Source organism: Podarcis cretensis (genome assembly GCF_951804945.1).
Source record: "Podarcis cretensis genome assembly, chromosome: 10".
NCBI lineage: Eukaryota > Metazoa > Chordata > Lepidosauria > Squamata > Lacertidae > Podarcis > Podarcis cretensis.
In genome coordinates this window covers 67,085,945-67,108,696 of record NC_137179.1, presented here as the reverse complement: position 1 = coordinate 67,108,696, position 22,752 = coordinate 67,085,945, and the positions used below count along the sequence as shown (strand labels likewise).

The 22,752-nt window shown below is 43.4% G+C and overlaps 1 protein-coding gene across 7 annotated transcripts in view; it reads left to right on the top strand.

The window, feature by feature from the left end:
* Positions 1-15,394, top strand: part of GRAMD4 (GRAM domain containing 4) — a 109,110-nt gene extending 93,716 nt beyond the window's left edge. For 5 of the 7 annotated variants that reach the window (XM_079994223.1, XM_079994219.1, XM_079994224.1 and 2 more), the window contains 6 exons: positions 2,368-2,385; positions 6,700-6,847; positions 7,359-7,452; positions 10,221-10,305; positions 12,444-12,512; positions 15,217-15,394. In XM_079994223.1, the coding sequence (XP_079850349.1) occupies positions 2,368-2,385; positions 6,700-6,847; positions 7,359-7,452; positions 10,221-10,305; positions 12,444-12,512; positions 15,217-15,318 (516 nt within the window). In that variant the 3' untranslated portion in view covers positions 15,319-15,394. The remainder of the gene's footprint in view (positions 1-2,367; positions 2,386-6,699; positions 6,848-7,358; positions 7,453-10,220; positions 10,306-12,443; positions 12,513-15,216) is intronic. The other 2 variants (XM_079994220.1, XM_079994222.1) reach the window with 1 other exon arrangement.
* The last annotated feature ends 7,358 nt before the right edge of the window (positions 15,395-22,752 follow it).

Below are 22,752 nucleotides of genomic sequence, written 5' to 3'. Positions count from 1 at the left end.
GGTCTCGACAGCCACTCCCAGTCGCCAGTCTAGCTGCCGCATTCTGGATTAGTTGTTGTGGTAAACGGGCCCCCAACCATTTGCCCCTCCCTCATCTGTCTTCGCTCTCCGGCCAGACCAGGTTTCTGGAGCAAGGCTGGCAGACCCTTTTACTTTTGAGAATCAGGACAAAACAGAACTGGTAACGCTGCCACCACTCCATCGTCCCAGGGTTACCTGAAGCCACACCCTAAGGGAGACGGTCGTGCTCCTTTGTTACCGGTTAACCCCAAGGGACGCAGGTGGCGCTGTGGGTAAAAGCCTCAGCGCCTAGGACTTGCCGATCGCATGGTCGGCGGTTCGAATCCCCGCAGCGGGGTTTGCTCCCGTCGTTCGGTCCCAGCGCCTGCCAACCTAGCAGTTTGAAAGCACCCCCGGGTGCAAGTAGATAAATAGGGACCGCTTACCAGCGGGAAGGTAAACGGCGTTCTGTGTGCTGCGCTGGCTCGCCAGATGCAGCTTGTCACGCTGGCCACGTGACCCGGAAGTGTCTGCGGACAGCGCTGGCTCCCGGCCTCTAGAGTGAGATGAGCGCACAACCCTAGAGTCTGGCAAGACTGGCCCGTACGGGCAGAGGTACCTTTACCTTTAACCCCAATCTACAAGCTGCTTCCACAAGCTTGCAGGCAGAAATTCTTTGGTAGGGCGCAACCAAGAAGTTTAGGCATTAGAATTAGCTATTCCCCTGGATAGGCACACAATACAAGAGAAAGTTTCTTTCTTAAAATTTATTTTAAAAAACAAAGAAACATGCTAAAAAGCAGGCACATCTTTTAGTAGATTACAAGTACAGAGAAAATAATAACGTTGCAAAATTTAACTAACTAATACTCACTTCTACACTCTAAGGCAAAGATAGGATAGTTCAGAGTCCTTCAGAGATCCGCGTTCAGAGGTCTTAGAAAATCTTCATCACAAAGGAACAAAGGACGGCTGCCAGGTAGAACATTAGCAGCCGGGCAGATTGCAGAGCACGCAGTTCCAGCTATTTCCAAGATCTTTTATTCCCAATCTGCATGCGGAACCAGAACCCCCAGGTCCAATCATAACCCTTGGCTGCATTCAAACCCTCCAATGAGCAGCTTGTGGGCTAATAATTTTAACTTGTGACAGCTGTGCCAATTAAGGCTCCAGAGCCTAGATCAAAGGTGGGTCCTCCCTTTCTTGGAGCTTATGCAGATGCACCTCCTTTGGGCAATTAAAAGAGAGATAACATCACTGGTTGGATATACATAACTTCCCTCACAGGTGTCAAACCTTCACATTACCCAGAGAACTCCTTTCCCATAATAAACCTTTCACACCCTTGGAGCCAACGGGTCTGTGGGTTAAAGCAACAGGACCTAGTTCCCCTAATTCTTGTGGCTTGCTGATTTCCCACAAGGCCTCATTCTCTGCCTGACCAAAGAACAGCTTCTTGAAATGTACTAACTTTACTACAGTTGTAGTTTCCGGGTCACCTTCAAAGGTAGCCCCATGTAGAGCGCATTTCAGTAGTCCGAGTGGGAGATAACTAGAGCATGCACTACTCTGGCGAGACAGTCTGCGGGCAGGTAGGGTCTCAGCCTGCATACCAGATGGAGCAGGTAGACAGCTGTCCTGTCTTGGAATCGCCTGACGTCACATGTAAAAACAGCCCCTGGAATCTGGCTGGATCCAGTTCTCCATCCCTACCCTAAAGAATCCAGCATTTTCTTGCATCTGGAGTGCCCAGTACTTCATTCAGAGTCTTCTCCCTGAATTTCTCAAAGGTGCAAGCGTTCTACGTTCCAGCGACACTTTTGATCTGACAGAGCCTTGAACTGCTTTTACCAACCCATAATTTTACGTGGTCCAGTCACGAGGGGGCTGTATTTCACTCTTTTTCTGAACGTTCAGCTTTTCTTCACTTGAGCTGCTTTGCCCATACCCATATATTCTTTTGTTTGGTCTATCAAAGGAATCTATGGAGAACTCATTATCTACATTACACCGAATTAACCTTCTGCCGTACTTTCTCAGCTAATACCAAATTATAAACAAAATGAAGTGAAAAGTTACACCCACTGTTAAAGAGATCAAGAGCCAGGAATGGGAAATCTAGTTAAGGGCTAATTTAATTTTAATGGATTGAAAATATATGCTCTAACCACTGATACATTGGAGTGATTTTCCCCCCCTTTTTCCTTTAAGATTGCAATCATTGTGTGTGGTCTTTTGGAATGTACAACCTTGCAACTTCACTCAGTTCATGTTTTTTATTCTGTATATTATACAGTTAAATAGATTTCGCTTTTTTCTTTTGTCACTGTCACATTTGTGTTTGTTTGTTTTTTCCTTTCCTGCTAGCTGTCAGGGCATGAAAAGGTACGGATCTTAGCGTGCAACACTTTCTTTCTTTCAATTGGATCATTTGTGTTCATAATGAGCTGATGCCTTTTGTGTGTGTGTGCGTGCGTGTGTAAGCTTGTGTATTTAGTTAACAGTTACTTTGTATGTTTATGTGTGTTGCATATATTAAATGGCTTGGTTTTAATTTGTAGTTTCTTGGAAATGCATAGTACGTGTGGCTCCTGCTAGCTGAATGATCTTGAATTAATTGTATGCAATAATATTTCCAGATCTAGTCGATGGAGTTGTTTTGATGTGCTTGTTAAATGCCATCTAGCGAAAGGACCCTGTTCTGATGTTCAGAGTCAGACAGTTAGAATTATGTGAGGGAGACGGGGGACAGATATGCTATCTCCAGCTATGGAAGTGGTGGCCAAACTTGGCCCTCCAGCTGTTTTGGGGCTACAACTCCCATCATCCCTGACCACTGGTCCTGTTAGCTAGGAATGATGGGAGTTGTAGTCCCAAAACAGCTGGAGGGCCAAGTTTGGCCACCACTGAGCTATGGGGAGTTGGAAGTGACACTCTTCAGTGCAGAGCCTGTCCTACACCCAAAGGCTCTCTCTATTATTATTATTATTATTATTATTATTATTTATTATTATTATTTAAATTTCTATGCCACCTTTCATACGATATCAAAACACAAAAATACCGTATTTTTCGCTTTATAAGACGCACTTCCTCTCCTAAAAAGTAAGGGGAAATGTGTGTGCGTCTTATGGAGCGAATGCAAAAGCCCCCAAGAGCCGTGCTCCCTTTAAAGAGCTGCGCAGAGTGTGTGTGCGGCTCTTGGGGGCTTTTCCCCGAGGAGGGAGATGGGCAGCCCGTCCTTGGGGGAAAAGCCCGCAAGCGCCGCACACACGCTCCACGCGACTCGTGAAAGGGAGCGCTGAGCAGAGCCTGGGATGCATACAGGTTCTGCTCAGCGCTCCCTTTAAAGAATATTTTTCCCTTGCATTCCCCCCCCTAAAAACTAGGTGCGTCTTATGGAGCAAAAAATACGGTACATAGAAGGGGCCCCAAGGATCATCTAGTACAACTCCGTGCAATGCAGCAATCTCAGCTAAAGCATCCATGGCAGGTGACCTCCAAGGAAGAAGAGTCCACAACTTCCTGAGGGAGACCATTCCACTGACAATCAGCTCTTACTGTCAGAAAGTTCTTCCTGGAGTTTGTTCAGAAACTCCTTTCTAGCAACTTGAAGCCATTGGTTTGAGTCCTACCCTCTGGAGCAGGAGAAGACAAGCTCGAGACGGCCCTTGAGATATTTGAAGATGGCTCTCATATCTCTTCTCAGACTCTTCCTTTCCAGGCCAAACTTACCCAGCCCCTTCAACTGTTCCTCACAAGGCTTTGTTTCCTGGTCCTAGATCAGGGTTTCCCAAACGTGGGCCTCCAGCTATTTTCCAACTACAGCTCCCATCCTCCCTGACCACTGGTCCTGCTAGCTAGGGATCATGGGACTTGTAGTCCAACAGTAGCTGGAGACCCAAGTTTGGGGAACACTGTCCTAGATCACCTTGGTTGCCCTTCTCTACACACATAGTATCAAACAAAAACAGTACTCCCCACCCAGTTTAAAAGACCATAATTTAATTAACCAAAGGCCCAGGAGAAGAGGAACCACTTTGGACTTCTTGTGGAGGAGGCATATGAAAAAGGGTCTCAGAAGATGATCACATGGTCTAGGTTGGTTCATATGGGGAGAGGTGGTCGAGGTACAGGATTTGGAACTGTGAAATATCAGCATTCTGAATTGCACCAATTATAGGTTTTTGCTTCAGAGCTAGCCCTCCAATTTTGGGAGGACAAACCATGTTGTTGAGCAAGCAGGGGATCCAAGCGAGAGAATCCAACACAGGAGAATTAAGGGGCACATGCTTGTTCACACCCTCTCCTCCTCTGGCTGGCATCAAAGGGACAGGGCTTTTTTTCAGGCGGAACTCACCGGAACTCAGTTCTGGCCCCTCTCAGATGGGCGCCATTGCCGTTCTGAGAGAACAAGGGGAGGCGGCGTTCGTGGTGAGTTCTGGCACCCCTTTTTCTAGAAAAATACCGCTGCCAGGAAGTCCGGAGCTCCAGTTGTCCGGTGGTTGCATTTGTGCAGCGCCCATAATGAGGGGTCGGAGTGCTTGAGAGGATCCAGAACCTTCTGGAAAACGCTTTATGACGATGTGGAAGGACACTTGTTTACACCTGACGATTGGCATCGTGAGAAGTGCGTTTTGAGGACCCACCTTATTTCCGTGATGGCCTCCTGGTTTAGGCTGCTCTTGAGATGGTGTTTTAATCGTTTTAACTTGCCCTAGGACCTTAGGGCAAAGGGCAGTCAATAAATAAATAAATAAATAAATAAATAGTGACAGCAACATTGTATTAGATTAATGGTACGCCTAATTGTCCCCAATATGGCTGTTGGGGAATGTGTTTGGGTCATTCCATGCCAAATCATCTGATTTTAATACTCGACTGTGTTCTCACAACCCAGTTTTTCTTCAAAAATTTTTTTATGTGATAACCTATGAGATAACCACAAATTAATTAAAAAATATTTTTTTTTGTCTAAAGTTGGGCACAGGAGAAATTTTTAAAAATTTGAATTTTTGCGTGAATTAAGCCAGTGCAATTTCTGTGTCAATTTCTGTGTGCAATTTTTGAACCAATTGCACTTATCTAGGTATCAAAATAAAGCTAATTTAGTTCTCTTTCAAAATAATGTACAAAAATTGTATTAAGTGCTACAGAAAAGGGTTATTGACCGTTCAAAGTGAATTTTAGTCATTTTGTACCTTGGTAGGTTCGATAAGCCATAGCACGCAAACCGCAACTAACACATGTATCATACTTTTTTGTTTTTAAGATGGGATACCATGTTTTAAAAATAAGAAGGGTGTTTTTTGTGGTTTTTGATTTGGCGTGGAATGACCCGTTCACCATATTCTCATTTCTCAGTTGCAATTCTACTGGAGCTTTTTTAAAAAAGCTTTGCGTTAAAGATTGCAGTCCGGACAAGTTGAGATGGTCATATGATTTTGGTGAATTGAATGTCTATACCCCACCTCTCTATCTCAGAGGAGCCCTGTGCAGCAAAAGAAATCAGCAGGGTTTAAAGTGCATAATTGAAACATTCAAGCAGAATTTACTTAATTAAGAGTTATTGCGCCAGCTTTTAAGATGCCAAATGGTTAAACAAAACTTTGACATTCCTTAGAGTTTGAGGGCGTAATATGTGAGTGAACATTGAGATAGCGGCCTGAGGGTCCATTACACATTTTATTTTATTAAAAACTGAGCAGATCTCTTTCCTTGCCAGGGCCAGGACGGCAGACCACATGGGAACATCTTTTTATCATTTATTGCGATGACACCCTGTGGTTTGGCCCCGTTTTATCGGGGTAGCTTACAATAAAAGCACGCCTGAACAGCCCCTTGCTTGCATGTGCCGCTTAGGATCACAGCCAGCCTTTACAAAATACAATAGAGCCCACCTGAAATGGCGCCGTTTCTGACTGAACGTGCGGCGCTGCATGTTCTCACTCTTCTCTCTTCGTAAGACCTTTCCCGATGCACTAGATCTCTCAAGAGTTGTAACACGTGGACATGCTCCACACAGACAGTGCAGGAGCTTTCTAATACAGTGGAATTTGGTTTTCGATCGCCAAAAACCCGGAAGTCAATGCTTCCGCTTTCAAACGCGCCTCGGAAGTAGGCTTTTTTTCCAGTTTTCTCTATTGAATTTGCAGGCTGCCCCTTTTGCCTCAGTTTTCAAACGTTTCGGAAATCTGGAATGGATTACGTTCGAAAACCGAGGTACCACTGTACGCAGTTCACGTCTGTGTACAGTGAGCTGCAGTAAGAAGTGGTATAGTTCAGTTTTATTGCAAAAGGCAAAGGTAAAGGGACCCCTGACCATTAGGTCCAGTCGTGACCAACTCTGGGGTTGCGGCGCTCATCTCGCTTTACTGGCCAAGGGAGCCGGCGTACAGCTTCCGGGTCAAGTGGCCAACATGACTAAGCTGCTACTGGCGAACCAGAGCAGCGCACAGAAACCCCGTTTACCTTCCCGCCACAGTGGTACCTATTTATCTACTTGCACTTTGACGTGCTTTCGAACTGCTAGGTTGGCAGGAGCTGTGACCAAGCAACGGGAGCTCACCCCTTCACGGGGATTCGAACTGCCGACCTTCTGATTGTTTTTCTAACGATATCATAAAATCGCAAAGCCGCCCCTGTGCGCTTTATGCATTTGCCGTGCATTATCGGTAATCCGATTTTATTTCCTTGCAGCTTCAAACGGCAACGTCGCGAAGTTGCGTGGGCTCAAGCGCCCCGACGGGAGTAAACAGAGACGAAGACAGCAGCCGATTTCACACCACCAAGAGAGGCAACTTCTATGAAGTATTTAATCTGTCGGAAAACGAACGTCCTTTGTCAGGTAGCGGCGCATACGTAATACACGGGCGTTGGCCGTAAATACAAGCGCATTTTTTTAAAAAGAATTGCGCGCAGTGTGGCGGTACTGAGAATGAACTGCCCTGTAATGTTATCTGCTGTTAGGTCCTGTGAGCAAGAGACCAAATTAATTTTTTATCTGACATCCATAAGTTTCTTTGAGCGAACCTGATGCCTGTCGCTTGGTTTGCCTTTTGTGGCAGCACGAATTTGAGAGGGCAGGAAAGGTTCATAATCCTGCGAGAGAAGTAACTTAACCCAGTTCTTGAAACAAATACTTCAGGGTTTAGAAAAAGTTTTGGTACGCATTCTGGAATTCTGGTACATGGCTTCGTTGCTTTTAAAGAAAGATTTGTCACCATAATTGAACAAAACATGTCCGTGTCCCGTTTTCTTTTTTGGGGGGTAAATGTCTTTTTCCTGGGCTGCCACTGTGAAGGTTTGGCCCCTCGATTTTTTGCATGAAGTATAATGTGCTTATTTTCTTTTGACAGTGTGTGAGAATGGCTGGCGCTGCTGCTTAATTAACAGAGACAGGAAGATGCCCACAGACTACATTAGAAATGGAGTGCTTTACGTCACAGAAAAGTAAGTCTTTACGCGATTTGTAACGGGAGTTTTCAGCCTAGGAAAAAATTGACTACCTGGGAGCACCAGCACTTTTGTAAATTTCAAAGGGAAAAACACAGTGCAACTCCTTTTGCAAGTGCCATTAAACCAAGGGAGAAGGTTAAAGGTATTTCACACGTGTCACCGTAAATAAATGTAAGAAAAATATACAGGACGTGCAAACTAGCCCTCAGTGGATTTTCCCCCTCATGAGAATACCAGAACTTGTTGCAACAGGATTCATTGACCTTTCACATGAGGTAGAACCAACTCATGAAATAGTAGGCGTCTCCTCAAGAAATAATAAGAGAGTTGGATTTAATGGGTCAGAAAAGAGTCACCCAAGTGCAGCCGTAATATCCTGGGTGTAGTGATGTTCTTTCTCAAAAGGTAAACAGCGTTTCTGTGCGCTCTGGCTTCTGTCATGGTGTTCCGTTGCGCCAGAAGCGGGTTAAAATAATAATAACATTTGTTTGGTTTTTCAAATTAAAGTTTTACAATCAGATCTCCAACATACATAATAAAAACAAGATTCCAAGGAATCTCCTGGATTTCCCTCCTCCCCTTTGTGGGTCCTATTGTTAATAATTTCCTCCTGCATCTTTTATAATAATCCAAATCTTTTACATCTCCATTATATCCAAAAATCACCATTAAACGGCAAGTGTTACTCCAATCCTACTAATGATTTTAACTGTTTACAATGGTCTTTAAGATAAATTAAAAATTTTCCCCTTTCCTTGTTAAAATTTTGGTCATTTTTGCCATTTGAGAATAATCCATTGACTTAATCTGCCATTCTTCTCTGGTTGGGACTTTATATTCTTTCCATCTCTGGGCCAGTAACATCCACGCAGCTGTGGTCGACCGCGCCAGAAGTGGTTTAGTCATGCTGGCCACATCACCTGGAAAGCTGTCTGTAGACAAATGCCGGCTCCCTTGGCCTGAAGGCAAGATGAGCGCTGCAACCCCATAGTCACCTTTGACTGGACTTCACTGTCCAAGGGTAATTTACCTTTTTGGTGGGTGCGGGTGGTGCTGTGGTCTAAACCACTGAGCCTCTTGGGCTTGTCGATCGGAAGGTCGACAGTTCGAATCCCCGCAACGAGGCGAGCTCCCGTTGCTCTGTCCCAGCTCCTGTCAACCTAGCAGTTCGAAAGCACGCCAGTGCAAGTAGATAAATAGGTATCGCTGTGGTGGGAAGGTAAACTGCGTTTCTGTGCGCTCTGGCTTTTGTCACAGTCCTCTATGCACCAGAAGTGATTTAGTCATGCTGGCCACATGACCCGGAAAGCTGTCTGGGGACAAACGCCAGCTCCCTCGGTCTGAAAGCAGAGATGAGCGCCGCACCCCATAGTTGCCTTTGACTTGACTTAACTGTCCAGGGGTCCTTTAGCTTTTCCTTACCTTTTTCAAAAGACAGGTCAAAGTGAAATGGCCTGTAGTGGCTGCATTTCTGCAGTCTGAGGAGAAATGTGCACATGTTAGGCAGATCCCAGAATTCTACACTTTCATATACTTCAGAATCAGAAGACAAAGGGCTGAGCCAAATGAACTTATAAGAAAAATTTATTGGCGTGAAAGGGGGCATTCTGGGAAGCTGAAATAATTTCTCAGAAGCCTTTCTTTGTTGCACCTGTGTGCTGGTGTTAGGCTACGTGCCCATGTCACTGAAGACAGACAAAGCTCTCCAGGAAGTGTTGCCGCCATTCTAAAGTATTATTAAAGTGACATGTTATATGTCTGGCTCGATCCCAAGGGCTCTGTGCAAATTGCACACATAGAAGAGTTGGGAATCTTAAACCTATCTCCTCCCCTGGGATTTTTTCCTCTGCTGGGTTATGCCAGGGCAAGCGAGTTGTGCTCCTGGCTGCCCCTCTCGAGGGATGCATATGATAGATTAATGTACACATCATCACAGAGCCCCAATATTCTCACCCCATAAACTTGTTGAAACCCCCTCACCTGCTCCTCCCAAGGCCACCACATGAGCCTTGTTGACCCTGAACCAGGCCTCTTCTAATTTGGAATGGAAACAGATTATTTTTGCTCTCAGTGGAGTCACCCCTTAGCCAGAACTTATTTACGGTGTCACTCTTGCTAGGAAAAAGAGCATTTCAAAGCAAAAAAGCAGCACCCAAACTGTAGTCAGTTGAGCCTTAACTTGTGCTGGGTAGTTATTTGCCTTCACAGGGGGTGGGAATATCCCCTTATTGCAAAAGGGGGTCTTCTTTTACCTCATCTGTAATCTTCAATATTCCACAAAACAGACAGAGCTTCAAGTTATGGGTGATACCAAACATTGTCACACTCAGGGCAGGCCAATTGATTTCTGTGGGTATGTCAATCCTTTTTTTAAAAAAATAGACTAAAAGCACCTAGTGGAGAGAAAGAGGATATTCCTGAGACTTGAATCTTTCCTGATGAATGGAAGCGATATATCTGTGTGGAATTCCTTATGGAAGGGTATTTCATATGTGCTGCTTCTAGCATTGTGTATGCACATGTTTTGGTTGTAATGTCAGTGTATGACAGTCTCTAAAACTATATAGAGCTTAGTTGTTCGATTTGGTGTAACTGCTCTTTCATTTTTTTTCCCCATTTGTCTGGCAATTTAATTATTCCTCATTGATTTGCAAAGCGGTTTGTATTTAAACTAAAAATTGAAGTTAGTTGGCAAGGCTTTGAATCATTTTGGTCCTCAAACATCTATATAATATGTAATGTTTTCCTTTCCTTTTGTCCAGTTATTTGTGCTTTGAAAGTTCCAAATCTGGTTCATCTAAAAGAAATAAAGTTATAAAATTGACAGATATTACAGATATTCAAAAGGTAGGTCCATGGTGTCTGTTTAACATGCTGTTTTTAATTAAAAGGATGAAGGTTGTATTCCTGTATCTTGAGGCAAAACATTTGAACATCACATTGGCACCTAGATCCAGTCTCTGTACAGAGGTGGAAGCCCCTTCTGGTCATTGTGTTGTGTTTCTTTGTCATGATCTGTAGAACCTTCAGATCATGTGGATCTCCTTAGCCCAACAACTCTGAAATACTTGTCTGAGCTAACTAACCCAGGAACTGCCTTTCCCAGCATATTTCTGGGCCATTGTAGATCCTACCCTAGGAGCCATCCCCTAGGGACCTCCATAAAATATTTGAGGGGGCAGAGCTCCCCCAAAGTTGATGGGCATCGCCATTCAAATGATGAGTGTCTTGTGATTGATTATGCAATGTTTTATTCAAGTTGGCACCCCTGGACCCAAGTATGTGGGTGGGGCTGTGGTCTAAACCACTGAGCTTCTCGGGCTTGCCAATCAGAAGGCCGGTGGTTCGAATCCCTGCGACGGGGTGAGCTCCCGTTGCTCAGTCCCAGCTCCTGCCCACCTAGCAGTTTGAAAGCATGCCAGTACAAGTAGATAAACAGGTATCATTGCAGTGGGAAGGTAAATGGTGTTTCCGTGCATTCTGGCTTGCGTCATGGTCCTCTGTGCGCCAGAAGCGGTTTTGTCATGCTGGCCACATTACCCGGAAAGCTGTCTGTGGACAAACGTCAGCTCTCTTGGCCTGAAAGCAAGATGAGTGCTGCAACCCCATAGTCGCCTTTGACTGGACTTAACTGCCATGGGGTCCTTTACGTTTTACCTTTTAGTACAGTGATGGGGAACTTTGGGCCTGAGAGCCAAATGGAGCCATCTAGGCCTCTCTGTTTAGCTCTGGGGACTCTTTCCCAGGCCATCCAAGCCTCACCAGCCCTGCTTTGGACTCTCCTTGAGAGTTTCGGCCTAGCTCTCCATACAAAAAGATACAAAAACTACCATACAAAAAGATACCTTTCATATGCCTAGCTCCACCTACTGCTCTGGTAACTTCAAGGTTAGATCACTGCAGTGCCTTATACGCTGCCTTTGAAGACTGTTCGGAAACTCCAGCTGGTGCAGAATTCAGCGGCCAGGTTGCTCACCGGAGCAAGACAGTTTGAGCATATTACACCGATCCTGGTCCAACTGCGCTGGCTACCAATTAGCTTCCGGGCCCAATTCAAAGTGCTGGTTTTGACCTATGAAGCCTTAAATGGCTCAGGACCGCAATACCTCAAGGACCGCCTCTTCCCATATGAACCTACGCGGACCCTGAGATCATGTTCTGAGGCCCTCCTTCGTGTGCCCCCTCCTAGAGAGGTTTAGAGGGTGGCAACATGAGAACAGGGCCTTCTATGCAGTGGCTCCCCATCTGTGGAATGCTCACCTGGTGCCTTCATTATACATTTTTAGGTGCCAGGCAAAAACTTCACTTTTTAACCAGGCCTTTTGTTGACCTGATTGACATCCTATACGATTTTAAAATGTGGCTCTTTTTTGGGGGGGGTTGTTATTGGGTTATTGCTTTTGGTTTGATTTTATATGTTGTGGTTTTGCTGTGAACCTCCCTGAGACCTCCAGGTATAGAGTATAGAGAGGCTGTCCAGGATTGACAGTGGCCCTCAAGCCTGCAGAGGGGTTGTCCACCCCTCTCCTAGTACAGTGGTGCCGCGCAAGACGAATGCCTCGCAAGACGGAAAACTCGCTAGACGAAAGAGTTTTCTGTTTTGGAGGTGCTTCGCAAAACGAATTTCCTATGGGCTTGCTTCGCAAGACGAAAATGTCTTGCGAGTTCCTGCGGGTTTTTCCCCCTCCCCCCCTTTTTTTAAGCCGCTAATCCGATAAGCCGCTAAAAGCCGCTAAACCGCTAATCCGCTAATCCGTCAATGGGCTTGCTTCGCAAGACAAAAAAACCGCTAGATAAAGAGACTTGCGGAACAGATTCTTTTCGTCTTGCGAGGCACCATTGTATTATGATGTTGTTGTTTTAATGCTCTCCCTTTTGTGCTATCGACCTGAGAAGGTCTCCAGCCCTGGCCAGATTGGAGCCTTTCCCACGTTGCCTCCACCGGTTCAGTATTTAAATATTTCCTTTTTCTTTCTTCTTTTCAGTACAAAGTGCTTTCCGTCCTTCCCGGATCCGGAATGGGGATTGCGGTATCAACGCCATCTACGCAAAAAGTGAGCAAGCAAATAAAAGGATCTTAACGTGTATTGCACCATCAATTCTGCCGGCTGAAATATTAATGCTGTGATGACCTTGTCCGTTTTTGGAGCACTTAACTTGAGCCACGCGGATTCCTTTACTAAACCTTTTTTTTTTTAAAAGTTGTTGCAAGCATCTGTGCTGCAATTTGCAACGAAAGGGAATTTAGTCATTATCTTCAGGGATAGCGAAAACGTTTCGGGTCCTTTTTTAGCTTGCATATGCATGGGCCATCTTAACAAAAATCCACCACAGCGAGTGTTTTAGAGCAAAAAGGGAATAGTGAGTCACGTTCTTTGTCAGTAGTAATGGAAAGAGTATGGTGATTTGGGGAAGTTAATGATGAGAAACTTATTTAGTGAAGGCGTTTGGTAAGAATGACTTGAACTGCTTTGTGCATCCACGTAACCTGAGAATAAAAAGGTAAAGGTACCCCTGCCCGTACGGGCCAGTCTTGACAGACTCTGGGGTTGTGCGCCCATCTCACTTAAGAGGCCAGGGGCCAGCGCTGTCCGGAGACACTTCCGGGTCACGTGGCCAGCGTGACATCGCTGCTCTGGCGAGCCAGAGCCGCACACGGAAACGCCATTTACCTTCCCGCTGGTAAGCGGTCCCTATTTATCTACTTGCACCCGGAGGTGCTTTCGAACTGCTAGGTTGGCAGGCGCTGGGACCGAGCAGCGGGAGCCTGAGAATAAAAGGTAAAGGTAAAGGTACCCCTGCCCGTACGGGCCAGTCTTGACAGACTCTGGGGTTGTGTGCCCATCTCACTTAAGAGGCCAGGGGCCAGCGCTGTCCGGAGACACTTCCGGGTCACGTGGCCAGCGTGACATCGCTGCTCTGGCGAGCCAGAGCCGCACACGGAAACGCCGTTTACCTTCCCGCTGGTAAGCGGTCCCTATTTATCTACTTGCACCCGGAGGTGCTTTCAAACTGCTAGGTTGAGAATAAGTCCCATTAAATTCAGCAAGACTTCTTCTTTCTCCCCAATTATATTTTATTAAATTTTTTAAAAAACAACAATACACAAATACACTCCAATGCATATTATTGTTTCTTTTATTTTGTTGACTTCCCACCCTGATTTTCATGGTAGTTTTTTTTTTTTTTTTAAATTTCTCCCCCTTGCTGCACCCTATTATTTCTCTCTTATAGCATAATAACAATACAGTTGTATCTTGGAAGTCGTACCTTGGAAGCTTAGTTCCCAAACATTTTGGCTCCTGAATGTTGCAAACCCGGAAGTGACTGTTCCGGTTTGCAAACTATTTTTGGAAGCCCAACGTCCGACGGGGCTTCCACGGCTTCCGATTGGTTGCAGGAGCCAATCGGATTAATCTGTTCCAGACTTCTAAAAACAACCACTAAAACCACAATTTAACATGAATTTTACTACCTAACAAGACCATTGATCCATAAAATGTAAGCAATACAGCGGTGCCACGCAAGACGAAAAGAATCTGTTCCGCGATTCTCTTCGTCTAGCGGTTTTTTCGTCTTGCGAAGCAAGCCCATTGACGGCTTAGCGGATTAGCGCTATTAGCGGCTTAGCGGCTTTTAGCGGCTTTTAGCGGCTTATCAGCTTAGCGGATCAGCTGATAAGCGGCTTAGCAGCTTAGAAAAGGGGGGGGAGGGGAAAAAACCCGCAGGAACTCGCAAGACATTTTCGTCTTGCGAAGCAAGCCCATAGGGAAATTCGTTTTGCGAAGCGCCTCCAAAACGGAAAACCCTTTCGTCTAGCGGGTTTTCCGTCTTGCAAGGCGTTCGTCTTGCGGGGCACCACTGCAATCAATATACTTTACTATAAAATACCGTATTTTTCGCTCTATAAGACACACCAGACCACAAGACGCACCTAGTTTTGTGAGGAGGAAAACAAGAAAAAAATAATTCTGAATCTCAGAAGCCAGAACAGCAAGAGGGATCGCTGCGCAGTGAAAGCAGCAATCCCTCTTGCTGTTCTGGCTTCTGGGATAGCTGCGCAGCTTGCATTCGCTCCATAAGACGCACACACATTTCCCCTTACTTTTTAGGAGTCTTATAGAGAAAAAAATACGGTAAATAAGACAGTATTGTAGATGATAAAAATTAAAATTATTTTTTTTCTTATCTGCACTGATGATAGTCATTGTTTAGATGGGTTTTTTTTTAATCCATTTCCAAAGTCGCACAATCAATCAATCAATCAATCAATCAATCAGTCAATCAATCAGTAGCTGAACTGGGATCCTCACAGTCACAAAAACAAATTAACTGAAAAAGCCTCAAAACAAAAAATGCAAAATAAATAGCAACAACAAAAGCAGCAAACATCAGCTCCAAATATCACCTTAGAACACTGCAATCAGAAACAGAAGGCTTGAATTACAATGGGAGGGGGACACAAATTAGCAGTGCAACAGGAAACACAGGGGGACGCAAATTAGTAGCGCAACAGGAAACACTGGGGGATGCAAAACGGAGCACGTTCGCCTTCCCAAAAACATTCGAAAACCGGAACACCTATTTTCGGTTTTGCAGCGTTCGGGTTCCAAATTGTTCGTGAACTAAGCTGTTCAAAAGCTGAGGTACCACTGTATAGGATTGCACAGATAACTCTTACTGATGCACTAGGGATCTCCGTATTTCAGTCATTATTGTTACTGACTCTTCTGCTTTTCTCTTCCTCCCCCTTTCAAGCCTTTGGTGTTTGGTGCCATGGTACACAGAGACGAAGCTTTCGAGACAATTTTCAACCAGTATATCAAGATAACATCTGCAGCATCCTCCAGCGAAAGCTAGTAGATCACCATGGGTTCTCCTGGGGAGACTTCTATTAATTTTACTCACTCGGTAGTGAATAAAAAGGTGGAACATCCTTCATCGGTTCTGCAATAATTTTCTTTGATGCATATGTCTTACGTTACACACAAGTGTATTTTATATACGCCTTCCATGTCTTTGTTTTTTAAAAAAGCTTTTGTAAAAAACAGAAAAATAAAAAACACGGCGAAAGTGCTATCATCACTATTAGCCTTGCACATCAAGCACTTTTAATGTTTATTTTACGGACATTAAAAAAAGCTTAGGAAGATCCTTGGCAAAGCTAGCTCGAGGGGCAGGCCATAGAAGCTGGCTTGCGCTACTGGCGTGAGATGGTACAATCTCTGCAACGGGTTCTGCAACGCACAGTCCAATTATTGTCGATTTCAGTAATGCCATGTAACTGGGTGCAGAATGGCAGCCTGACTTTGCAAAACATGTTAACTGTGTGTTTTTGGGAGCCCTGATAAACGAATTTTGGAGAGCTTTTGATAAATATAAATAATAATATTCGAGCATATGGAATACCTGAAGTTATATGCCTGAGCAAACTTTCTTGCTGAGACCCCTGTACCTTATCAAAGAATTCCCATCTTTTGGAGTCTGTTGTGCTGAGAAATAATAATAATGTCTCACAGTGAAACCCCTCGCGCATCATCCTGACAAGATAAACAGAGGAAGCCACTGTTTTCAATAGAAAGCACCTTTTAGTAAAATTTGTCATTTTTGTGGTGAATCTCCATTTTTAGTAACTTCATTTCCCTTGCCCCACCAAGAATAAATTGGCATTGTGCTGTCTTTACAGTTTCACTGATTTTCTACTTTCTTCTTTTAAAACGTTTGTTCTAATGAGGCGGCTTTTCTAAGTTGTGAAAATTGGTTTCCTGTAGTACAGGCTCACTCTATGAGTGCAGGTTTGCTCATCAGATTCACACAGCAGAATGTTTGGTTTCCTCTCCTCAATTTAGTAGTATATTTGGGAGTGTGAGGGTGGTGTTTTTTCCCCGTATGCACAAACATGCCAATTTATTTTCCGTTGCTGATCGTTCCTGCCTCTTGCAGGCTTCCTCTCTGCTTTTTAATTCAATAACACTTCGTATGCGGAAGGCTTTAATCGAGCAAAACTAGAAATGAACTCCCAATTCTTCAAGCATTAACTCCATGTTATGTGCAAATGCATATATATAATGAATTACTAGTGGACCAATTTTGTTACTTTTAAACGAGCAGCTTCAGGGGATTGGAGATTGTGAGCAGAGAAGTAATTTGGGATCTTTAACCCTTTCTGCACTTGCATTTTCCATCTCATGATCATTTTCTCAGCCGCTTACCCTGTGAGCTCCCAAGTCCTTCATCAGCAAAGGGCAAAAATGCAACTGGAACCCCAGTGGGAGGGAGAGGGTGAAGCAGTTCTGTTGGGGAAAGGATTAAGCACATACACCTCCGCTTGCTCCATCCTAAAACTTGTATTCATTTTTCTTTTTAAAAAGGCAACAGGGGCTCTGGTTATTAAACAGTACACTTGACGCAGGAAAATGAGCTTCTGTGGACTTCAGGCTTTGTTAGGGTAGAAAACTGCTTTCTCCACATTGTTTTAGAAGGAATAAATTTGCAAGGGAAATAGCAGTGGCAGGATTTCGCAAAACACACTTTTCTTCAACTGCAAAACTCCTCCTCTTCTCAGACTTGGAAGTTTAGTTCTGTCCTGAATCCGAAATGTCAATGCAAGATTCACAGTATTCCAGTTTCACCAAGAGCAATGTTGTAAGTTTCTCGGCCCAACGCGACTTCATTTTTTTAAAAAAGGCAGTTGGCAATTTATATACTTTTTTTTGAGCAAGTAGGTTGTATACCCTTTGAAACCAGTTGAAGGAACATGGGCATAACAGCAGTTGGACTTTTATGGGAAGGTTTTGTCAAGCATCAGCTCAGCAGGTAAACAAGCTGATAAAAAGATGGGTAAAATAAGCATTAAATCAGAATCGTAGAATATTGAGTTGTCTTTTCAACAGAAGCAGATCCCTTAGGTGTTCATGAAGTTCTCGTTTTTTGAAAAACAGATTATATTTTATACAGAGTGAGCTGTTTTTCTTATTTTTGTATCATTTTCAAATGAAATTTTTACCTTCACTCTGATCATGAAAGTACTGGTTCTGGTGAACCCCTCCCACTTATGGCCGACTGAAGTATTGTTCTAGAATGTGGTTTCTTGAAGTCCTGTCCGGCTGTGATGTATTGATAATGCCACAATCAGTCCCTTACGTTTTCAGAATAGAACAATAAAAATAAAATGCCAGTATGTCATAGTTTTTAAATTTTAGTTTCCCCTCTCTGCTGTGGTACTACTAATACAGGTTTGTTCGAAACAGTCTGCACTTTTAACAATGCAAACTTTTTTTTAAAAAAAATATGCTATGGTAGTAATGTATTTTGCAAATTGCAATACAGAGGGTTCATTCCATTATCAAGTAAACGAACTGGATATTTATAGATCAAATCTGCGATAAGGTGGGCAGACAGGCATATACTTTTGCAAAATCCAACTTGGCATTACACAGAACTACTGCAAATTTAACTGCAATGTCGTGTGATAGGCCATTAGTTACAATAACCTAAAAATAACTTTGGCAGACTTGAATACCTTAACTGCTTTTTATTTCCTATGTCCTGAAATGTTGAGCATTTGCCAGGCTATTCTGTATTGATGTAACCACTCTTAGGTTTGGTCTGAATTCATCTCCTTCCATGGGATTTGCGGTATAGTCCAACTGAATTTAGGTTCAGTAGGGCGACTGAATGTGAAGTATTATTTCTCAGCAACATTTTTTTAAAACCACTCTTCATAAATTTGCTGTATCAATATGTGTTGTTCTGACTCTATCTGTGGCTTATTGGTGAATATTTGTATTTAATTAGGTAACTACTTCTCTCTTTTTTTTGGAAGTGATCCAGTTTGAGAACCTTTCTCAAGATAAAGGCGGATGAAAGCTGATCACATTTTATCTTCCCTTTCTAAAATTGCCAGAAACGGAAGTTTTATTACCTGTGTTAGTTTTGCGAGGCGAGATTCGACTTCGGACGAATTATGTAGCAACGTCGCACAAAAATCCAGCAAAAACCAATTCACGATGAGTTCTGCAGACCGAGTGAGGAAGCGCTGGAGAGATAGGAACATTTACAAACCCTTAAATCAAACAAACTTGGTAGTTTATAATGAACAATGTACATTTCTGGCAGATATTTTTTTATTTCTGCTACTAATCATTAAATAGAATGGATGTGAAATAATTTTTATGTCTGAGGTTTGAGTCTATATTTTGAAGTTGTAAATATTTCATTAGCAGTGTAACTTTTGTTCAAGAGGAGACTTGTACTGTATCAGAAATTGAACTTAAAAAAATAAATTGCCCTGTACATTTTTTAAAGACACTTGTTTAAAGAAAAAAAAGAAGGGGAGGGGGAGGGTCTTGGTATAAATTATAATTTTTATTTAAATAAAATAAACCCTAAAAATGCTTTGATGCTACCAAATGTGCCTGTTTTCCTTCAGACTACACAGACAGTTCTTTCTTTCTCTGCTTGTGTTGGAGTTGGTGTTTCTCAGCCTTTTCATGGGGAGGTGAGACGGGGGGCTTCTGGAAGTACTCAGTCTTGTGGTTCCCCTGAAATAAATTATCAGCCATTTTTGTCCCAGATGGATGCCCTGAGGTTCTCTGAACTTGGCTTCAGGGCCTGGTCTAAGGACATATCATTCAGCCATCTTGCTGAAGCTAAGCAGGTTGGGGTCTGCTTAGTGCATGGCTGAGAGATAGCCTGGAAACTCAATGTATGAGTTCCATGATGGAAGAAAAGGATGGAAATATTTGTAATGAGCAAACAAAATACGTTTATGAATGCATTTCTACTGTCTGTCTGTCTGTCTGTCTGTGTATCTGTGGGTACTAAAAAGGTAAAGGACCCCTGGACGGTTAAGTCCAGTCAAAGGTGACGATGGAGTTGCGGTGCTCATCTCGCTTTCAGGCCGAGGAAGCCGGCTTTTGTCCACAGACAGCAGGAGGCCCCATTAGCTAAAGTGGTGCTTCAGGTTAAGAACAGTTTCAGGTTAAGAATGGACCTCTGGAACGAATTAAGTACTTAACCCAAGGTACCACTGTACTTTTAAAAGACAACTGAAGGCGGCCCTGTTTAGGAAAGTTTTTAATGTCTGACGCTGTATTGTTTTTAATATTCGGTTGGAAGCCGCCCAGAGTGGCTGGGGAAACCCAGCAAGATGGGCGGGGTATAAATAATAAAATATTATTATTATTATTATTATTATTATTATTATTATTATTTGAATGTCTGAATGGTTTGGATCTGGGATATTTTAAGCACCACCTTCTCCTGTCCAAATCTGCCTGTCTACTGAGAACTTTGGAAGAGCTCTTGTGTCCCTCAACATCCCCAGAAATAGGTTTAGCAGGATCCAGGAAGAGAGCCTTTTTGGTAGGCTATACAGTGGAACCTTGGTTGTCAATCATAATCCATTCCAGAATTCCATTTCCATGTTCGAAATGGAAGCATTCACTTCTGGGGTTTTTGGCGTTTGGGTTCCGAATCGTTCGGCTTCCGAGATGTTCAAAAACCAAGGTTCTACTGTATTTTAGGCTACTACTTCCTTTTTATAAAGGTATTAGGAATGAATAGTTTTTAACAATCTATGGATTTGAGGATGGGGCGTCATGTTTTTAGTGCTGTTTTGTTATTTCCTGCATTGCCTCAAAAATGGTATGTCCAGAAGGCTTTAGATGGCTGCCTCCTGTCATCCCTTGTAAAACGAAACATGTAATATTCCCTGCAAGGTGTAGGGTTGTATATTTGCAGCCAAGCAGCTGGTTCTGTGGCTGACAGTGATTGCAGCTGCTGACAAGCCTTGGAAGAAAAGCATCTTTGCTCTAATTAAAATGTACAGAAGCAAATGACAGCTACCCAACAGCTCTGGCCGACGCTGTAAAGCCAAAAGCTTATTTCATTGGACTTTAAATAAAAAGTGTCCAAATGGACAGTGTTTTTTCTATTTAGCCCCGGGGAGCAGGAAAATTGTTGCAGCAAAATACACGTGGAGCGTAATCTGGCAGGACATTTCCCTGTACAAGATCTCTGGGAATGAATGGGAACTGTACAAGCGCGTTGTTACCCTTTCATGCAGCTCAACAAGCCTCGTGCCAGAAAAAGCTCCTGTGTGAGTTTATATTTTGGCTTGTCAAGTGCCCATTGGACAATCGAATAATCCCACTATATTTCAGTAAGACTACTCAAGATAAATGCATGCACCTTGGTTCTCAAATTTAATCCATTCCAGAAGTCCGTTCCAAAACCAAAGCGTTCCAAAAAACAAGGCGCGCTTTCCCATAGAAAGTAATGCAAAACAGATTAATCCATTCCAGACTTTTAAAAACAACCCCTAAAACAGCAATTCAACATAAAATTTACTATCTAACGATACCATTGATCCATAAAATGTAAGCAATAATCAATGTACTGTATTATATAATTAAGACAGTGTTGTAGATGATAAAAATTAAAATTATTATTATTTTTTTCCTGCACTGATGATAGTCATTGTTTGGATAGGGGGCTTTTATCCATTTCCGCAGTCATGCCATCAATCAATCAGTAGCTGAACTGGGTTCCACACAGTCCCAAAAACAAATGAACCAAAAAAGCCTCAAAAACAAAAACGCAAAATAAAGAGCAAAAACGAAAGCAGCAAATACAGTGGTACCTTGGTTCTCGTACGAGGCCTATGATCCATAAAATGAATCATAAAAACAAAGCCTCAAAAACAAAAACGCAAAATAAAGAGCAAAAACAAAAGTGCCAAACTTAATCTGTTCCGGAAGTCCGTTTGACTTCCAAAATGTTCAAAAACCAAGCCGCAGCTTCTGAGTGGTGCAGGCACCCCAGAAAGAATAGCCGACAGCCGCATTGAAGTGGTGCAGGCACCGCACGTTTTCGAACATTCCGAAAAACGTTCGAAAACTGGAACACTTCCAGGGTTTCGGCGTTTGGGAACCAAGGTACCACTGTAGTTCTATATGGCTTAGACTGCATGTGCCAAAGGTGGATTCCAATACTGTTCAGAGAAACAGGAGAATCTGGAGCCGAGACAGAACTCTTGCTTGGTTGAATCAAAGCAGGTTAAACTGCTTACTGAATCACCAAAAACCACCAAGGCTTTGCAGGTGTCTAAATTCTTAAGGATGACTCATGCACCTGCAAGTCATTTCAGCTCATAATGCAGAGCCTAGGAGATAATGGATAGCTCAGTTGGTAGAGCATAAAACTCTTAATATCAGGGTCAAGAGTTCGAGCCCCACACTGGGTAACTGATCTGTTGAAAACACAACTTGGAAAAAGAGGCAATACACGTATTTGGAGATAATACAGAGCCTATAGCTCCTTCCCAGGGCAACAGAGCAATTTGTGAGCAACGTGATGAGATTACAGGAAACATGGCTTGCAGGTTGTAACAGGGCAGCAAGCCATGCTCCTGCACAACCTCTTGTGAGTTGCACTTGGGCCTCCATGAGTGAAGCAGCCATGATCATCCCGCAAGTATCCAACTGACTGCAGGTGGTAGACGCATTTATTCTACAGTGTTCAAACTATAGAAACTTGAATGAACTCCTGGGATTAGGAAAATATTTGCCCTTAGAAACAGAGCCGAGCCGAGCAAATGTCCTGATCCCCTGACCTACCTGGCAGACAGACAAAGTTACAAGTGCAGAGGCCAGTCTACAATAGGAAAGTCCAAAGATCAGGAAACACAGTCCAGGGTCAGTCCAAGTGAGTCAAGTTAGAATTTCAGCAGTCAGGATACAGTCCAGAGTCAATCTTGAAGTAGATAGATGATGGTAGGTAGATAGACCTACCTACCTACCTACCTATCATTTTTATTTGGTTTTACAAATACGAAGTTACACACACACAAAAACGAAAACCATATCCATATAAAGAGATGGCTCCAAATCTCAGGACCATAGCTGTCAACTTTCCCCTTTTTTAAGGGAAATTCCCTTATTCCGAATAGGATTCCTCGCAAGAAAAGGGAAAAGTTGACAGCTATGCTCAGGACTTCCTCCCACCCCTTTCATGGAGTCCCATTTTAAACATATTACTGCATATTCTTCTATACTATTCTTCTATATCAAATATTAAAAGTTTCCCTAAACAGGGCTGCCTTCAGATGTCTTCTAAAAGTCTGGTAGTTGTTGTTCTTTTTGACATCTAGTGGGAGGGCATTCCACAGGGCAGGTGCCACTACTGAGAAGGCCCTCTGCCTAGTTCCCTGTAACTTGGCTTCTCGCAGTGAGGGAACTGCAGTGAGGGAACCGCCAGAAGGCCCTCGGCGCTGGACCTCATTGTCCGGGT